Source organism: Octopus sinensis, linkage group LG18 (genome assembly GCF_006345805.1).
Source record: "Octopus sinensis linkage group LG18, ASM634580v1, whole genome shotgun sequence".
Lineage (NCBI taxonomy): Eukaryota > Metazoa > Mollusca > Cephalopoda > Octopoda > Octopodidae > Octopus > Octopus sinensis.
The window spans coordinates 22,394,539-22,413,735 of record NC_043014.1 but is presented as its reverse complement, the minus strand read 5'-3'; the positions used below and the strand labels follow the sequence as shown (position 1 = coordinate 22,413,735).

Genomic DNA, 19,197 nt, shown 5'->3' with positions numbered 1-19,197 from the left:
TGGCAGGGTGTGCAATCAGAATGTTGAGGGAGACAAAAGTAAAACAATGTAAGATATCTACATGAGGTTGATAAGTCAAGGACTGCCACTGATTTCTTCTCTCTCTGAATGGGCAACATAAAAGAAGACCAAAAAAGCAGTATTCACATTATGGACCTGCCAATCTTTTCACTACCTCTACATGCACAAGACAAAAAGATAAAGTGTGACAGTCTATTGTTTTCACCTTCTTAATTATGACTATAAATAATTATAGTTGTTGTTAATTTACTAATATTTAAAATTCACTAACAATCTTCAGAACGATGTGCTGTTGTTATATGATTTAGCTATAAACCTTAATGGCAACTACGGCTAGTAGTATTAAAAGATCAACAAGTTGTTCCATATTCTAGATTGTTCCTGCCAAAATTCTGATGCTCAAATCCAAAGGGGCTTTTGATGTCAGAAAAATTTAGCAAGGAGAGAAGGCAGAGGCAGGAGACCAAAAGTTAAAAGAATGGAAAGCTGCCATGAGACAAGAATTACTTTCAACAACACAATACTGTATATGAAATACACACTATATATATAAATATATATATATATATATATACATACATACACACACATATGTAGAGAGGAAGCAGAGTTTTAGTGAAAAGGCTGCCAAAGCTGATAAAAATCAACAAAAATTGTTTGGAATTTTTGGAAATATAATCAAATTCGCTAAAACTTTCAGATGCTTGAGGTACAACAATACACCATTAGCAATACTGTTTGAAACAAATAAAGTCCAGTAAGGAATAGTCAGAAGTATGAGGAGAGGAGTACAGTATGCCAGCTACTCTGATACATAGAGGCATAATTATTATTAATATGACAACTAACTGATTGTCATCATCATGATTTATACTTGTTATTTCACCATGGCAAAGGTTGCACAAGATTAGACTACTGCATCTATTGACACAACCCCACCGAATCATTTTATGTCCTAGCTGATGCACTTACAGCTTTCTGTTTATATGTCATTCCATATTTCCTATGACATGCATGCATGCACACTGCACACAAACAAAGCAAACGTATAGCAGATATGTAAATGTGTGTGTGGACATAAATATTTACCTCAGAAGAAAATATATGACAAACAAGATAAGCTAAAAGGAAATATGAGCATCTACAACCATTACATACATCTTCATTAGTTACACACCTTATATGAATATAAATGTCTTTGTGCGACAGTTAAATTACCCTCCATTTAGGTGAAAGAAGCTTGTAAGTCACACACACACAGAGCTATATGTGTGTGTGTGTGTGTGTGTGTGTGTGTGTGTGTGCGTGCGTGTATATGGGAAGGTGAGGTCAATGACAGAGGACAAGTGGGAAGGACCAACTGAAAAAAAAAATGAGTGAGGTAGGATGGGAGTAGGGTAGATAAAAATTTGTGCCCAACCCCACCTCTTCTTCCTGGTGCTAGAGGGTGTGGTGGTAATGGTGGGAATGAAAGAGTGCAACAGTTTCCAACAGTGAAGAATAATATCAGACTAGTAACAGAAAGAGTAGAATAGGAGAGGCTGCATTGATATTTGTATGATGGGGTAGCAAAGGACATCAAAGGAAGTGATGGAAGAGGAGTCAAAGAGAAGGAACTTTTATTATGGATGAGGTAAGGCATGGAAGAAGAAAAAGTAGTGTGTATGCATGTAGATGAAAGCAGATTAACTAAATTGTAAAACTTACAAGATATGAACTTGCACAAACACATACAACCATGTGTGTGTGTGTGTGTGTGTGTATACACATACGCACACACACAATTACATGCATATGTATGCATGCACCCATGAATGTATGTATATAACGAAAAAAGAGGAAACAGATAGAAAGTGTGTAGAAGGAGATCAAAGAATTGACACATAAAAAAAAATCTTCCGAAGATTTTTCATAAATGGATCCAAATCTTAAAGAAGATTATTTAGTCTTATCTGGTAGGCATGCATGGATGAGGTGTGTGTTTGTATGTGTGTGAGATGCATATCATCATCATTTTTTCTGTGCCTGAATCACCACATTAGCATATATTGAATGGGTCTGAAAACAGCACTGTACCTCATCCCTCAGTTTGTATGCTGTATATGTGTGTATAAATACATATTGCACATTTCTATATGTGAAATAGACGTATGCTCATAGACATATAGAAAAGACAAAGAATGAGAGGGTGCGGGGAGAGTGTAAGCTGAGATTCAGTCTGGCCCATATCCTAATTTGTACTTTGGTACACCTGCTATTTTTGCTACTAGCTTTCCACTATATTTTTCGAACAGTTTATAACAAAATATAACTAACCTATATAGAAGAGAGCATATATGACTTTGGGTATTCATTTCAAATGGTGGAAAAAGTACTCAATACATGAAGATAAGAGTGTATTTCTTTATTCAAAGCTGACTATTCACTTCATTATTACTCAGGAATAGCGACTGAGTTAATAATTAGCTTTGAATGAAGATGTATATATATTTATATATCTTACTAATTCATAAATATATGTGCTAATCAATGTGCATTTTAAATACCAATGATACAGTGTACATATAAATCTAAATACATACACACAGACAGTTCAGTGAGCTGGTGGAGAAGTGTGTGTGTGTGTGCGCACATATGTACACACACATACACATTATATATGTGTGCGTGTGTGTGTATGTGCATATATGTTTGAGTGAATATAAATTTACAAATGAGGAAGAGAAGAAAGAATAGTAAAGACAAAGGAAATATAAATGATGAGTTCAAATGCAGCAGAAAATTTGGTTTGGAGTATAATACATACAACATATTGTATATGTTATACCTTCATAATCTCTCTCTCTCATATGGATTAAGGAACCATACTACACATACACAAACATAGACATATGTACACATATATATATGTATGTAGATACACATACACATTGTCAGTTCCATAAAAAAAATTCCTAATATTCAATATAACAATTTCGTTTTAAATTATTTAAAAAAAAAAGACCCAAATACCACACATTAGGGTAGCAAACTCCATTTTCTGCTACTTCACACCTTCCAAGGGAAGGGGACATAGAGTGTGTGAGAAGTTTCCTAATACACAGATAGAAACCAAAATAGCAACAAGCCTTTAAGCTTTGACCTTGCATAGTCCAACACTAATGACAGACTTTGGCAGTATGAATAAAAAAAACAGTTTTATTGTGAAGTTACTGGACACATTGACAGTGGATATATTGACAGCTTATGTGGTTAACTGTCTCAAAATGTAAATGTGTGTGTGAGTGAGTGTGAGTGTGTGTATATATGCACATTCAGACAAGCTAGATTGCATACATAATTGTCCACACACAAGAAAAAGAAAAAAGAAAAAAAGACATACATAGAGAGTTTTAGCTTTGGGTGGATTACATAAGAGAACATTATCATCACACCCTAAAGCTCTAGCAGTTTGTACTGTATTACACCACATCATTCAGTATTGTAGGCAAAGGTCTACTCAACAGAGCAACAACTACGAACCACACCCACAACAACCATCCCTTATACATACATACATATATATATATATATATATATATATATATATATATATACATACACAAACACATGCACACACCCATATATAGTCCTGGTAGGTCATGTGTAAGTAGTACCAACCTACAGTTTACAAACACCACCACCACCACCACCATCCTACCACATTACTGTCATTGTATGTTGCATCAATATGTCAAATTATCATCTTCATCTTTAACATCATTGTGGAGACAGACAGAGAGGTCACAAATGTTGACCTCTCAGGTTAAAGTTCATGAATAAAGAAATTAGAAAAAAATTTTTTTCTTTCCTTAATGTAACTTTCTTTTTCGTTTGTTTATCTGTGTGTATCAGTCTGTTTCTACAAAGTTTTTTGCTTTTTTTTTCACAGGGAAAACTTTGATCATTATACCCTTGGTTGGACTGATAACAACAACAACAACAACAATAACAACAACAACAATAGGAAGGAAGAAGAGGATGAGCTGGAGACGAGAGGAGGACAGAGAAGTGAGGTGGAGGAACAAGTTATGAAAATGTATGTTGTTTTTCTTGGAGGGGTGGAGAAGGGAGATCGGGATAGAGATCCAACGAGGTTAATTTCAAATACTTTGTTCTGTTTCCATGACAACAGTAAACCACATATGTATATATAATATATATATAATGTGTGAGTATGTATATACATACAAGTCTACATATACATATATATATGTATATATTTGTGTATGTAACAAAGCCATTTAGTGAAGAGGAGTGGTATGCAGAGGGAAGGGTGTGTGTCCCTCACCCCACTCCACACTTCAGGTATGTTTGTCGCTGCCGTAGTCATGTCGCATAATTGATGCGCCTGCTGATCCACCACCAGTGCCTAGAGGTTGCGTAGCCGTGGATGACAATGATGATGAGGGTGTGTGGTCGGAGGCAATGACAGCACGGTTCGTTGTTTGCTGCTGCTGCTGGTGGTGATGATGATGATACGAGTGCTGTGATGGCGACTGCGCAAAGGAATACTGCAGCTGCTGCTGTTGTTGATGCTGATGTTGATGCTGATGTTGGTGTTGAGAGAGAGTAGCAGCAACTGCAGCTGTAGAAGAGGAGGAGGTGGTGGCATGTGTTGGTGGTGGTGGTGGCGGCAGTTGAGGAGGAGGTGGTGGAAGTGGTGGTGGCTGTGATCCACAGGAAGGCACATGGGTGGTTGTAATACTAGTAGTAGTAACCTCGTTGCTGGAGCCGAGGACAGCTGAAGGGGCCGTTGTGTTAGGATTGGGGATGAGCTCGCCGCTCGTGGACGAAGACAACGTAGTGGACGACGGCGTGACCCCAGCACCCACTGGTGTGGCAGTCACATTCACATTGCTGTTCCCACAAAGAGGTGCAGGGCCTAGTGAAGACGAAAGTGTTGGTTTGGTGGATGAGACGGAGACGGCACTACTGGTTGAACAATTAGTTCCACTGTTGTTGGAGCTGGCTGTCAAAGCGGACGGGGTTGATGGTGCAGAACCAGCTTCACCTTCCGCCGCAGCTGCTATCTGTGCTGACTGAGCCATTAACTTCTGTCGTACTTCACGGATTTTCAGTTGCAGCATTGTCTTCGTTGGAAACAGGTTGATGTGTCTGCTGTGAAATGACGTAGTAGCTGAAGCTGCAAGATAACAGGAAAAACAATGAATACAATGACAATAATAATGGTTTCAAATTTTGGCACAAGACCAGGAAGTTTGGGGAGGGGGAGAAGGGAGTAAGCCAATTACATCAACTCCGGTGTTCCACTGGTATTTATTTCATCAATCAGGAAAGGATGAATGGCAAAGTCAAGCTTGGTGGTATTTGAACTTAGAATGTAAAAACAGATAGCTTGTTTGTGAAATTAATGTGCAAGTGGCTGAACACTCCACAAACACATGTACCTATAATATATAACATGACACGACTGGCCATTTGAATTACATGTGCTGCTCAATTTTGCCAGCTGTGTGAACTGGAGCAAAAGTCTCTCACTCAAGGACACAATGCACTGCCAGGAATCAAACTCATGACCTTACAATTGTGAGCTGAATATCCTAACCAATAAACCATGTGCCTTCATAAGAAAGACTATGTCAAAAAAAGCATGATGGTCATGGTTGGAATGCTTCTAGTCATGTGCCTATTTAATCAGGGATGACTTGAGGGTAAATCAACACGTTTTATAGCAGAATGACTCTTGCTGAGAGTGACCACTCAACTGTCAAGTGACAGTGACACCTATTTGGACATTAAAATTTACTGTGAGCAGGAATATGCAAAGGTTAAAAACATCAGCTTTTGCTATCTAAACAAGTGATCTGGGGCTCATTGGTTTAAATGAACTCAAATTTAAATTGTATGCAGTTATTTTGAAGATACCTCATGGAGTGAGGACTATGCCCTGTATAGCTACAAGCTGCCCTTTGGCAGGGTGTAGCATCTGTTCAGCCACCCTGCCAGGGACATGGGAAAGTCATGGGACTGCAGCATGGTGGATTGTGAAGAAGTAGTGGAAGAGCTCAACTGAGCCAACAGTGCTTCTTACATTGATGCTGAGTGGAGGAATCCAAGAAGATCAACGATCAGGAACACTAAGCTCTACCAAGAGAGTAACTGCAATGTATCCACAGGGGTGGCATCCAAGGTTGTGTAATCAGCTAATGAAAGATTCCCTATGACTCCAGCTCTCAATTCAAATTCATAAAAATGGAATTGGATCGTGATAGAGAGTTATGGCAATCCACAAAAGCATCAGAAAAAAAAAAAGACATGTAATACTAATAATGGAAACTCCTGCAATGATAGGAATTCCAGGTTAGATACTCTGTTATAGACATATAATTCAATTAATGGTGGGATCTAGGTTAGACACATGTAGGATCTCAGATGTAACGCCACTAGGAGTACGGTTTTTAGGTTAGATAAATATAATACCAAAGATATATTTTTGATCAAGGACACACCCTAGAGTGGAATAAGTTCCCAAAAAAACTGGGAGCTGCGGTTTACCTCCAGGTTAGCTCTGATCAAATAAATCCTATGATCAATAAATTCTAGCCATCACTATCCTACCTTTTAAAAAAGTTTATCTTGGACTACATTATCCAGCTTGTTTTTATTTTATTCTTTGAGATAGTATAGTGTGAGATGATGGAGATTTGGCTGTTATTTCCAGAGGATCAAACAATGATGCACAGGATACATCCTTAGCTTACACCAATAGTGATAAGATTTCTAGGTTAGATAAATGGTTAGAATTAGCAACTATAGCATTCTTTGACTACAACATATAGCTTCAGCCACAACTACCCTAAGGTAATATCACAGAAGAGCAGCTTACACAACCTCCTAGAACCTAATACTACAAAGACATTTCAAAAGAGTAGGCACAGACATGGCTGTGTGATAAGAAGCTTCCTTCCCAACCACCTTGGGCAAGTGTCTTTTATAGCTTTGGGTCAATCAAAGCCTTGTGAGTAGATTTGGTAGATGGAAACTGAAAGAAGCCAATTGTATATATATATATATATATCTACATGCGTGTGTATCTTTGTGTCTGTTTGTCTCCACCATCACCACTTGACAACCAGTGTTGGTGTGTTTACATCCTTGTAATTTAATGGGTCAGCAAGAGAGGCTGATAAAATAAGTACTACACTTAAAAGATAAGTACTGGAGTCGATTTGTATGAATAAGAACCCTTGATGTGGCACTCTAGCATGGCCACAGTCAAATGACTGAAACAAGTAAAAGAATAAAAGAATATTGCCAGCATCCACTTAATGTCATCAGTAACAATACCCCTCAAACCCTACTACCTCTCATAGGTGCTTCATCCACCTCTGGGCCCCAAAAATTGTAATAAAAAACAAAGGCATTGTTACCTGATGGGAAAAGTCCATATTCTTCAAAGAGTTTCATCACGAGCTGTCGTCTTTGATCAAGGACACGTCTTAGAGTGGAATAGGTTCCTGGAGAACTGGGAGTTTTAGGAGTGCGAGGGGAATTTACTTCACTGTCTGTAAAATCTGAAATTGAATAGTAGAAGTAGTAAATTCTTTATATTTGCCGTCAGGGTAATGGATGATGGGGATGATACAAAGACAGACATGAAGTCTGTCTTTGTAGACATGATTTGTGTGTGTGTGTGTGTGTGTGTGTGTGTGTTGGGAGGGGTTATACAAAATCAAATGAGTAAAAATTAAATGATGAAAAGTATACATGATGTAATTCTCCTGATACAGGATGACCACTATCCAGAGCCATTCAAAGAATCCCATCATCAAAGATTGCTTGAACACCAAAGGCAAATACCATCTCTAATTGTCCATTCATCCACACTTGCCATCTTCATAATTTTCATCTATCTGTCAATAAATTCACTTGAGGACAGTACCTTTTTCTCCAATCTCATCTTCCCTTTCGAGCAAAACTTGCAAAAGTCAATGAAGCATTGCCCAAGGAAAGTGCATGAATTATCCACTACGCAAACTCTTTAGCTACAGCCACCAGACAAGAAAACTGCCATCCCTACCTGGTTAAAAGAAGTGGCAGAACAATCATCTTAATGTCATTAAATCTGTCCCACACATGACAGCAATGTGACTATACAAATCAACAATGCTAGGATACCGAACAAGAGCATGCAGAATGCTTTCTGCACCTCTGCATGCACCTTGAACAGGCTCATCTAACGGCACTTCCATGCCTGTAAAATTTATCTCAAACCATCACAGCTTCACAGTAGCATCACCAGGACAAGGACTTCTAGAAGTTGCCCATAACAATCTCCAACTTGAAAGAGCTCCAAAACAGACCAGCCAGTTCAATTTTACTGATGCCCCAAATATTTCCAAGAACATCATTGTTCTTTCCCTCCACTAACCATCTATAGATTACCAGTGAGGTACAGGGCAGTGAGCACCTAATGACAAGCAAGAAGCCAGGGGCTCGGTCTGGCTTCAAAACAGCACCACCAAAGAGACAAGCTGCAGAAAGATGTGCCTCATGAATGGCCACTACACATGCTCATTGCCCAGGAATCTCTGCAGGCAGTGAAGTGTGAACATGTGTCTGTGCATCAGCATCTACAGCATGCTGTGCAGAGGGTGCTGGTAAGAGATGGACAGCTGATTAATGAAACATGTCCCTTTCACAAAAAAACCAAAGAGCAGATTCTTCAGTCTTTTTTCTGAGTGAGACTGGTCAATTTTCTTGTTACATTGTTCCAGTACTGGTCCTCCTACAGGTTGGAACTGAACCAGATCCTGAGCATTTTTTTTATTGATCTGTTGATCCAACCTCTTACAACTTCTCCCAGTTACTGAGCTACAAGTTCACCAACTTCTTCAAGTTAATTTTTGCTCCTCCGTGCTTTGTATTCCTTCAGAATGATGTTGATCCTCACTACTTTGGAAGTGTCCAACAGCATGATGCTGATAACATCCATCAACAAGGCCCACCCTCAATTCGTAACATACTTTGTATAATAGTAGTCATCACAGTCATCATTAGCTTTTAATATCCATCTTGCATGCTGGCATGGAATGAAAGGTTTGACAGGAGATGATGGCTCTGAAGACTGCATTGTACCCTAATGTTTGCTTTGGTATGATTTCTGTAGCTGGATGCTCCTCCTAATATCCACCACTTCACAGAATGAACTAAGTGCATTTTTTTGAGGCACTAGCATTAGTGAAGTCACCATGTAACTCAAAAAACTAAGAGCCCCTTCAAATGAATGTAGCTGTGGCTTTATGTCAGATGAAGATAGGTTAAACTACAAAAGGGAGCAGAACAGCTACTTGCATTAAATGAGAATAATCAGGGTGGAGCTGGAAAGTGGCGATGAGGTACCAAATTGGACCCTCAAGATACAGGAAGTGAGTGGGGACAGAAGAACAAGACGTATGAGTGGGTAAAGGTTGCAAGTGTGTATAAGGAGAATAAGAACTCATTAAAGATGAGGCAGGGGTAATGCAGTGAATATAATGAAGAACAATAGTTGAGGGATGAATAATTGCAGAAATAAGGTTGTAGTTGATCTCCATTTCTCCCATTGCTAACCTGATTCTTTGCCATTGATCCTCAATGGAAGAAAAGCGAAGTCGATTCTAGCAGGGGGATTTGAACTCAAAACATGTAACTAAAAACTGCAAATCATTTATCTGCCATTATCTCGTTCTGTCACCCAGAGAAATAATAATAATTGATAATAATAATAATCCTTTCTACTGCAGGCACAAGGCCTGAAATTTGGGGGAGGGGAGACTAGCTGATTACACTGAACCCAGTGTTCCACTGGTACTTAACTTATCGACCCCAAAAGGATGAAAGGCAAAGTCAACCTTGGTAGAATTTGAACTAAGAACATAAAGATGGACGAAATCCTGCTAAGCATCTTGCCCAGTGTGCTAACAATTCTGCCAGCTTGCTACCTTAATAATAATGATATAATAGTAATAATAATAATGACTTTTGCAAAAAACTGCTAGTGCAAAGCTGTGTTGTTGCTGTCATCAAAATTACTCTGATTTGTAAAAAAAGAAAATGCTTAACAGCAATTCGTGTCTTTCCGTTCTGAATTCAAATTCTGCCACGGCTGACTTCACCTTTTATCCTTTGAGAGTTGTTAAAATAAGTACCAGTTGAGCACTGGGGCCAATGTAATCGACAAGCTCCTCCATCTACTCCAAAATTTCAGGCCTTGTGCATATAGTAGAAAGAATTATTATTATTATTATTATTATTACTATATTATTGTTATTATTACTACTACTACACCTGTCACTACTTTCTGAGTTCAAATTCCGCTGAGGTAGACTTTACCTTCCATTCTTTCAGGGTCAATAAGATAAGTATCAGTTGAACACTGGGGTCAATGTAATTGACTCATCCCCTCCCCAAAAACTGCTGCCCTTGTAGCAAAATTTGAAACCACTATTATTATTATTGTTGTTGTTTCTAATTTAGGCACAAGGCCAGCAATTTTAAGGAGAGGGGCTAATCAATTACATCAACCCCAGTACTAGATTGGTATTTCATTGAGCCCAAAAGGATGAAAACAAAGCTGACCTTAGCAGTATTTGAACTCAGAATGTAGAGAGCCAGAACAAAATACTGCAAGGTATATTTTCCAGTGTTCTAAGGGTTCTGTCAGCTTGCAATCTTTAATCTGTAGTTTAGGAATCTCTGGAGAGATGAAAAGTGAAGTTGACCTCAACATGATTTGGACTTAGAAAGTAGAGCTGGAACAGATAATGGAAGGCATTTGTGCAACACTTTAGTGAATGTACACACACACACGCACGTCTTACCCCCCTCCATCTTCCTGTCTAGAGAAATCTCTTTTCACTTCAGTTGTCCCCAATTCACACATAATTTACTGCTGGAATTTACCATTTTGCCATTTTTGGACTCTTAGGACACCCTCCAACTTTGTAAAAATGTTTTCAAATGTTAGTTCTCTCCTTCCTTATAAATCTTCTAAAAACTCTTACACCTGCTTAAACCTCTTTTGCATATTTTTTGACTATCAACTTCTATCTTCCAAGATGTTTTACTAGTGTGTGTGTGTATATTCATCAGCATTTTATTGAAAATGATTTTTTTATCAATTTCTCCTGTTTTGTTTTCTCTTTCCCCCTCAACTCAACCTTTCTTCTCTTGTTCTCCCCCACAAATACAATATTTGTTAAACCTTAGCCCTCCTGTGTTGTCTTCTTTTAATTTATATTCACTTTTTCATAATATATATGCATGTGTGTGTTGTTTAACTGCTGTTGTTTGACCATTTAATACAAGACTGGTAGACAAAGAATGTGAGAAAATAAAAAATACCAAGACCTAAAACACATACTTCAGAGAATTTAGAATTGCTGTAATGTTGTTATTACCGCTTCTGTGTGGACATTTCTAACCACATAACAGTTACAAGAAGTCTAAATGACGATTGAAGATGTTGGATATTGATGCTGTAGAAAGCCTGTTTGCTTGGCACAGCAAGAACATTAAGAAAGGTGCTAAATATCAAAGGTTGTAATCCAATACCAGAAGAACAATAATGAAATGATGAACAGATGAATAGAAAAGTACTTTGTCATCTTTAAACAGAGATCACAGCTGTCTGTAAAGGAGCTTCTATGTAGTTCTTAGATTTATCTCAATATACATAGATACACAATCATGGTGTCATGTAGAAAGCACTTGTGTCAGTGCCACATGAAAGTGCTTGTGCCAATGGCATGTTAAAAACACCCAAACCAAGCCAAATCAGACTGGAACCTGGTACAGCTGCTCAGCTCTGTTCAAACTGTTCAACCTATGCCAGCATGGAAAACAGATGTTAAAGGATGATGACGATGATGATATACAGATACACACAAACGTACATATTCAAAACTATAGGTAGAAACACATATAAACACACAAATATCAGACCTTGGTCTACAAAAACTGTACCACAGCCAACATTGATAAGAGGAGGTGGCATACCCATTTTCTTGAGAGCTGCATCAGAAAGTGACTCCAGATTAAAGGTGGCACCAAAGAACTGATTGTCTTCGGAATTTCTTGGTGTCTTCGGAGTGCCAGCTTCAGAGTCACAACTCTTCAGGTAAGCAGGCGACACGGTGCACGAATCTGTGATGCTGTCATGGTCAACTGAATCAGATTTTGGAAGGGCTTTCCTCCTGTAAATATTCAACAGTGCCCTTGGACTTTGTGGTACCGGGGTTGTGGCATCAGATTGGTCGGGGATGTACTGAGGAAGCTGCTCAAATCTCCGTTCAAAATCCACTGTCTCCAGAACCCTGTGGAATTAAAAAATGGATATTAAAATGAATTCAATGGATTGATCGATAGATCATGCTGACAGTATTGGGGGGAGAGGGGAGCATGTTATGATTTAGCAGTGGCTGCAATAAAGCTGCAATGGAGTCAGAAGTTGTGTTGTAGTGTAATGAAAAACATCAGTAGTAGTGATGCAGTATAGTCAAGAAAGACTGAGAAGAAGGAAGAAAACAAAACAAAACAAAACAAAACAAAAAAAGACTCTCTTTTGCCATCAACTTACTTGTCCATGCCATCATCAATGTTCTTCTTAAAAATACTACGTCGTGGACTAGATATGCTGGGTGATGTTAATGATGACTGTATCGAGTGACTATGTACCGGGATGGGTGGAGGTATTGGTTTCTGCTTACTTCTTTCTGACTTCTGCTGCAATCAAATGAGTCATATTGTAATCAACAATGAACAAGTGGTAATGATAATGATGATGGTGGTGGAGATGACTGTATTGATGATGAAAGGTGGTGATGGTTATGGTGGAGAGGATGATGGTAATCACAATGGAGATGATGGTGTTTATGTTCGTAATGTAGATGGTAGCAATGATGATGGTGGTAGTGTTGATGGTAATGCAGGCAATGAAAATAGTGGTGATGATGACAATGATCATGATGGCAGTAAATTATATGATAAAATTATAGCAAATAAACTTACCTGTAGGAGTATGTGTGATGACGGTTGAGAAGGCTGACCATCCAGGTGTCCTACTGACCTTTCTCTAGATTGTATTTCAGGCAGAATTTCTGTAGGAGTGGAATCACTGCTGCTCATTGGTGGACATTCAGTGGAAATGTCCAATGACTTGTATGCCTGAAAGAAATGATAAGAGATCTATTTGGAGGTCTGTATTTTCATTGATACTACTACCATTACCATTATCACCACCACCACCACCACCACCACCACCACCACTACTACTACTACTACTACTAATAATAATAATAATGATAATAATAATAATAATGATAATAATAATAATAATAATGTTACTATATTGCTGTTGCTGCTGCTGCTACTACTACTATTATTGCTGTTGATGTTATCAGAACTATTGCTGTCGCCGCCAACACTGCTACTACTACTATAAATATCACGACATCTACTGCCAACAATCAATCCTGTTAATTCTGAAGAAGTGTTGAAATTAATTTAAAATCAATCTCAAGACATTACTAGTTCTTTATTTTATCAATGCCAAAAGGATGAAAAGTAAAGTCGAACATAGCAGGATTTCAACTCAAAATGTGAATGGACATGACTAAATATCAGAGAATTTTTCCTCCTATTTAAAAGGTACTTTCTTTTATCAATATCGAAAGGATGAAAAGAAAAGTTGACAACAAGAGGATTTGAACTCAGAATGTAAAATGCCGTAGCTAAATACCACAATAATGATTTTAATAATGATTTTAATAATCTACTGCCAAACTGTCCTCCTCCTCCTCCTCCACAACCACCACCAACAACAACAACTATAACGATGACAGTTGCAGCTCCAAGATATTGCACTGATGTGACAGAGTACAGAAGTGATGAATTTAAGGGGCTAGATAGGAAGACCAAGAAAATGACAACAATACAAGGGGCTCTACACTACAAAAGTGACTTGGGCTGGGTGTGTCTCTCATGACAGAGAGAAGGGAGAGGTCTCATTAATTGTGAAATGTGAGTGAAATTTGAGGAAAATAATCAGGCATCATATGTAAAAAATTCAAAAGAGAGATTGACAGCAGGAGTAAGAAAGATAGAAGTCCTAAGCAGTGATGAAGTAAAGGAAAATGGAGAATTTAAACAAGACAGACAGAATGACATCTTGAATAGACGGAAAGAAAAATATATGGTCAATTCTTGCAGGAAATGCCTGAAACTGTTGACAAAGATAAGATCTGAGAATGGACAAGGAAAAGCAACTTGAAAGTTGAAACTAAAGCCCTTATCTTCACAGCCCAAGAACAGGTACTGAGAACAAACTATATCAAGTTCAGTACTGACAAGTAAGTGATTTTCCCATTTTGTAAGTTGTTGAATGTAAGATGCTTGCACAAAAAGAGTACAAGAGAAGGCATGATAACATTGCCAGATTGGTTCACAGGAAGTTCTGTCATAAGTATGACATGAGCAGAAGTGAGAAATGGTATGAACACTAACTGGAAAGTGTTGGTGAAAATGAACAATATAAGATCTTGTAGGACATGTTGTTAGAAAAGAAGAAAACAATTATAATGGATATTGCTTCACTGTTGGGCTAAAGGGTGAATGAGAAGGAAAGTGAGTTAAGAAAAATCAAGAGCTGAAGAGGGAAATCAGGAAACTACGGAAAAATTGGGCACTTAGAAGTGGTAATGGTTGTGGTTGGTGAACTGGGGGCAGTTAGTAAAAGGTTGAATGCATGGCTTGAGAAGCTAGGAATTACTACCAGAATGGGGCTGTTGCAAAAATCAGTCCTGTTAGGAACAGTAAGAATTCCAAGGAAGGTGTTAGAAAGTTGAAATGAGAATGATCCATTGAATACAGCTCACTCTTTTGGTATAGTGTCGGTATAACATCTGTCAGAGGAAAAGCATCATAGATGATGATAATAATAATAATGGTTTCAAATTTTGGCACAAGGCCAGCAACTTTAGAAGTTGGGTAAGTTAATAACATCAACCCCAATGTTCAACTGGTACTTATTTTATCAACCTCAAAAGGATAGAATGCCACTAAGCATTCTGCCTGGTGTGCTAACAGTTCTACCAATAGTAATAATCATTTCTTTATTAACCACTAGAATAACCAAGATCACAAATGGTACAGGACATCGGGAAAGAAAAAAAGATATGTAAATAAGATAGCTAAAAAGAAATTCAAACAAAGAAAATTTTCCTCAAAGTGGGGAAGAGCTACTAGAAGCCTCACAAAAAGAAACTATGGTCACCTCAACACTAAAGCAAGCACCTCCTCCCACATGTCCTCCTCCACTTTACATGTACATGTGCAGAGCAAGCCTATTTATTTGAACCATGCTCACCCCTCTCATTTACCTTTCAACAAATTTACTGGGAGGCAGCATTTCCATCTCTACCCTCATCTTCCTTTTCAAGACAAACTTGAAAAGAAAGTTGTTAAGGGCTTGACCTAACAGGAAGGGTAGTAATTTTAAGAGGAGTGGGGTGTGGAGTTTAGTTGATTACACCAACCTCAGTACATATACTTTATTTTATTGGCTTTGGAAGGATGAAAGCCAAAGTTGACTCTGGTGGGATTTGAACTCAGAATGTAAAGAGTTCAAATAATTAGTATTTAATATTTTTCCCAGCACTCTAATCAGTCTATCAACCTACTGTTGCTGTAATTGATAATAACCATCTTAAATTTAGGCAAAGACTAGCATTTTGCAGGATGGGAATTAGCTGATACAATTGATCCTAGTACTGGTATTTTAATTTATCCACCCTGGAGAGATGAAAGGCAAAAATAACCTCAATGAGAATTGAATCAATACACTCTAATGGTTCTGTGAATCTAACTGTAAACTTTGTTGTCAATGAACTGAAAACAAAATCTGTGAGACAAACTTGTAGCTATTTTTCAGTATCATTGGCTTTCACACTCCCTCACACTTTATGGACATTTTATGTTCTTTTCAGAGAAACAGAAGTGTTCAGAACGCAGCAACTTACCTTTTTGTCTCCTTTTAGTTTCATGCTGCCGCCATCTGCTGCCATCTCTTTGTAACGCTTGCCCTTACAAGAACGCTGTTGTCGCTGTTCAAGTTCTGAGTCTTTGGGATCATTTTCAGTCTGGCTTGACATCTGGGGCTGATTTGACTCATGAACCCAGCTACGATCTGGTATATCAGCAACATCAATACTATGCTGCCGAACTAAGCACGGTTTCCGTTGCTGACATCCAGACAGAGGCTGGTGATCGAGGCTGGCATGACGTGAGAAGACCGGTACAAAACGGTCAAGACTAGAATGGCGGGCGACATTTGATTTGTGTTCAGCTGTTGAATACTTGTCAACAGTCAGCTGATGCTGCTCACTACTAGTCTGTCCTTCCAGACTTGGCTGTCGCTCTAAATTTGACTGCTGCTCCTTACTCGACTGACGTTCCAAATTCGACTGGTGGCCGTATGCAGCTTGCCACTCCTTGTGAGACTGATATTCCAAGTTAGACTGGCAATCAGAGGCAGAATGCCGATCGGTACTGTTTGAACGGTCGATGACGCTCCCTACATGTTCGACACTCATTTTGCGTTCCATCGGTGGTTGCCGTTCCATTTGGCACACGTGCTCCACGTTGCTTGGGTGGTCAACACTTGCACGCCGCTCCATACTAGGCCGTCGCTCCAGTTTTGTTCGTCGCTCCAGGTTGGCTTGTTCCAGGCTCGACTGTCGTTCTAACGTTGATTGTCTCTCCACACTTTGGCTCCGTTCCAGGGCAGATTGACGGTCGACAGTTGTTTGGCGGTCAATGCTTGGCTGACGCTCTAGACTTGCTTGACGGTCCATCACTGTTTGCCGGTCAATGCTAGACTGGCGGTCCATCACTGTTTGGCGTTCAATACTAGATTGGCGGTCCATCACTGTTTGACGGTCGATGCTAGACTGATGGTCCATTACTGTCTGGCGGTCAATGCTAGACTGACGGTCCATTACTGTTTGACGGTCAATGCTAGATTGGCGTTCTGTGGTCATTTGCCGGTCAATACTTGATTGACGTTCCATGACCATTTGCCGGTCCATGGCTGTTTGACGATCTATACTGGTTTGCCTGTCAATACTAGATTGACGTTCCAGGGTTGCTTGGCGCTCAATGGCTGTTTGACGGTCGATGCTTGATTGACGCTCAATACTGGACCGATGCTCAAAACTCGGAGGAGGGTCCATATTAGATTGCCGATCTAAACTGGTTTGGCGAATTAAAGTCGATTTTCTTTCTTGATTTTGCTGCCGGTCAAGACTAGCGTGTCGGCTGAGGGGAGCATGTCTATGATTCGGTGGTGTAACCGAATTAGTAGCAGCAAAGGAGACAGATTTCTCGGTACGAGTAGTTACTTCAGCAGTAGTTGTAACAGGTGTCGCTTGGACAATGGGGACGGGAGACATGGTTGTTGTGGCATTGATAAAAGCTGGAAAAAAAATAAAAGAAATTTTCCAGAATTAAAAGTTATTATAAAATCTTAATTATAAGATTCAGTCTGAAATAAATAAATAAATACAAATCTATGAATTAACCAGGGATGTACTAATTCTGTATATGTGAATCCATCTGAAACCTCACTCTGGTTTTATCATACAAAACATTACATTCTAAAGGATTCACATTTAAATTAAAATCATGCATCACAATTTTAGGAAAGAAAGTTTCATTATCTTCTAAACATGATGTCTCTAAATTCTTGAGTGATTTGAAAATTAATCAAAACACAATCATAAATGTGATCACATAAAGATTGATTATTCATTAAACATTCTTGGTTGACGCTTAGAACAGCAATGAATAAATCAGTTTGAGTTTAGGTTACTGGACGACTGACCAGATGATTTTGCATTCATATTTCAGTACAGACATATATTGCCAGAACTACAAGGCAAGATTCCATACTCCTACCTCATAAATAACTCAATAGCAACAATACAGAGAATAAAGTTAAGAACTTCGACACTACATTTGTTGTGTTCTTAGGCAATGAATATAACTCGAACTGTCAAGGGGTCTAAATGGCTGGCAAACAGGTTCCACTCATCCTCCTTGGTTGAGTGGTAGTTAGCAGTAAGAAGAGTACTACCCAGCTTTAAAAACACCTGCTCCAACAATAAGCAAATTTTCAATTTATAAAAGCATACTACCAACATGGACAAGTAGTATGAACAGTAGGACAAGTAATAAGAAAAATAATAAAAAATTTAAAGTAACTTAATAAGAATGCTATGATATACTTCAATATTTCTGTTGATCAAATAAATTGAATGCTTGTTGAAATCGTTGGATGATGTATGACTTCAAATTTAGAGCCTTATTTTTGCATAATTCAAATTTAACTCAGAGTAAATGGTAAATTCAATTATGTTACTTATGAACAATCACCTAATAGTGAGTGTATGTAGGTCATAATGGCTGTCAGGCTCAGATGTTGGATTATCCACCAACTACATGGATATAGAACTTCTAGTTCCATACAAATTTAATTAGACTAAATCTCAAGACAATGCAAATGATAAAACATGACTGGTAGTGAGTACTGCCCCAGAGACCAGAGAGATACTCCCAAAGAAAAAAGATTAGGACACTCTAATCTAATCAAAGTCAATCCTGGACATGAAGTGAGTACCATTTTAGAGGTTAGAAACACACTGCTGGACAAGAAAACCTTATGAGAGATATTCCTTTGAGTATATTTTTACCTGTGACTGCTGCATTCTTTGGTAAAGACTCGTTGGCTAAGGGTATGTTAGCCACAACAGCCTTCACTCGCTTTGGTTGAGATGATACAGAGGAGAAGAAACCAATGTCACACTTTTGTTCAGTTCCAACTGCCATCATATTGGAGGCTTTAGTGCTGACATCTGCAAGAACATCATCATCAGCATCAACAATATTGGCAACATAATGGTGTACAGGGCTGTAGGGTTGGTGGTGGTGGTAGGCTACTCTATATAATACTAGTACAACATACACATGACATGGGGATGTATGCACATGCACAAACCGGTCAAACACACTGGGATTCATACACACACACATAACATTACATTGGTGTGCAATACAGAAATCTACACATGGGGATGA

General features: G+C 38.6%; 1 protein-coding gene across 4 annotated transcripts in view; it reads right to left on the bottom strand.

The window, feature by feature from the left end:
- Positions 1 to 1,623: 1,623 nt before the first annotated feature.
- LOC115221753 (protein capicua homolog) overlaps positions 1,624 to 19,197 on the bottom strand; it is a 128,176-nt gene continuing 110,602 nt past the window's right edge. For all 4 annotated transcript variants that reach the window (XM_036510772.1, XM_036510773.1, XM_029791970.2 and 1 more), the window contains exons 14-20: positions 18,813 to 18,974; positions 16,083 to 17,536; positions 13,075 to 13,230; positions 12,644 to 12,789; positions 12,064 to 12,380; positions 7,455 to 7,598; positions 1,624 to 5,206 (exon numbers count right to left, since the gene is read on the bottom strand). In XM_036510772.1, coding sequence (XP_036366665.1) covers positions 4,365 to 5,206; positions 7,455 to 7,598; positions 12,064 to 12,380; positions 12,644 to 12,789; positions 13,075 to 13,230; positions 16,083 to 17,536; positions 18,813 to 18,974 — 3,221 coding nt within the window. In that variant the 3' untranslated portion in view covers positions 1,624 to 4,364. The remainder of the gene's footprint in view (positions 5,207 to 7,454; positions 7,599 to 12,063; positions 12,381 to 12,643; positions 12,790 to 13,074; positions 13,231 to 16,082; positions 17,537 to 18,812; positions 18,975 to 19,197) is intronic.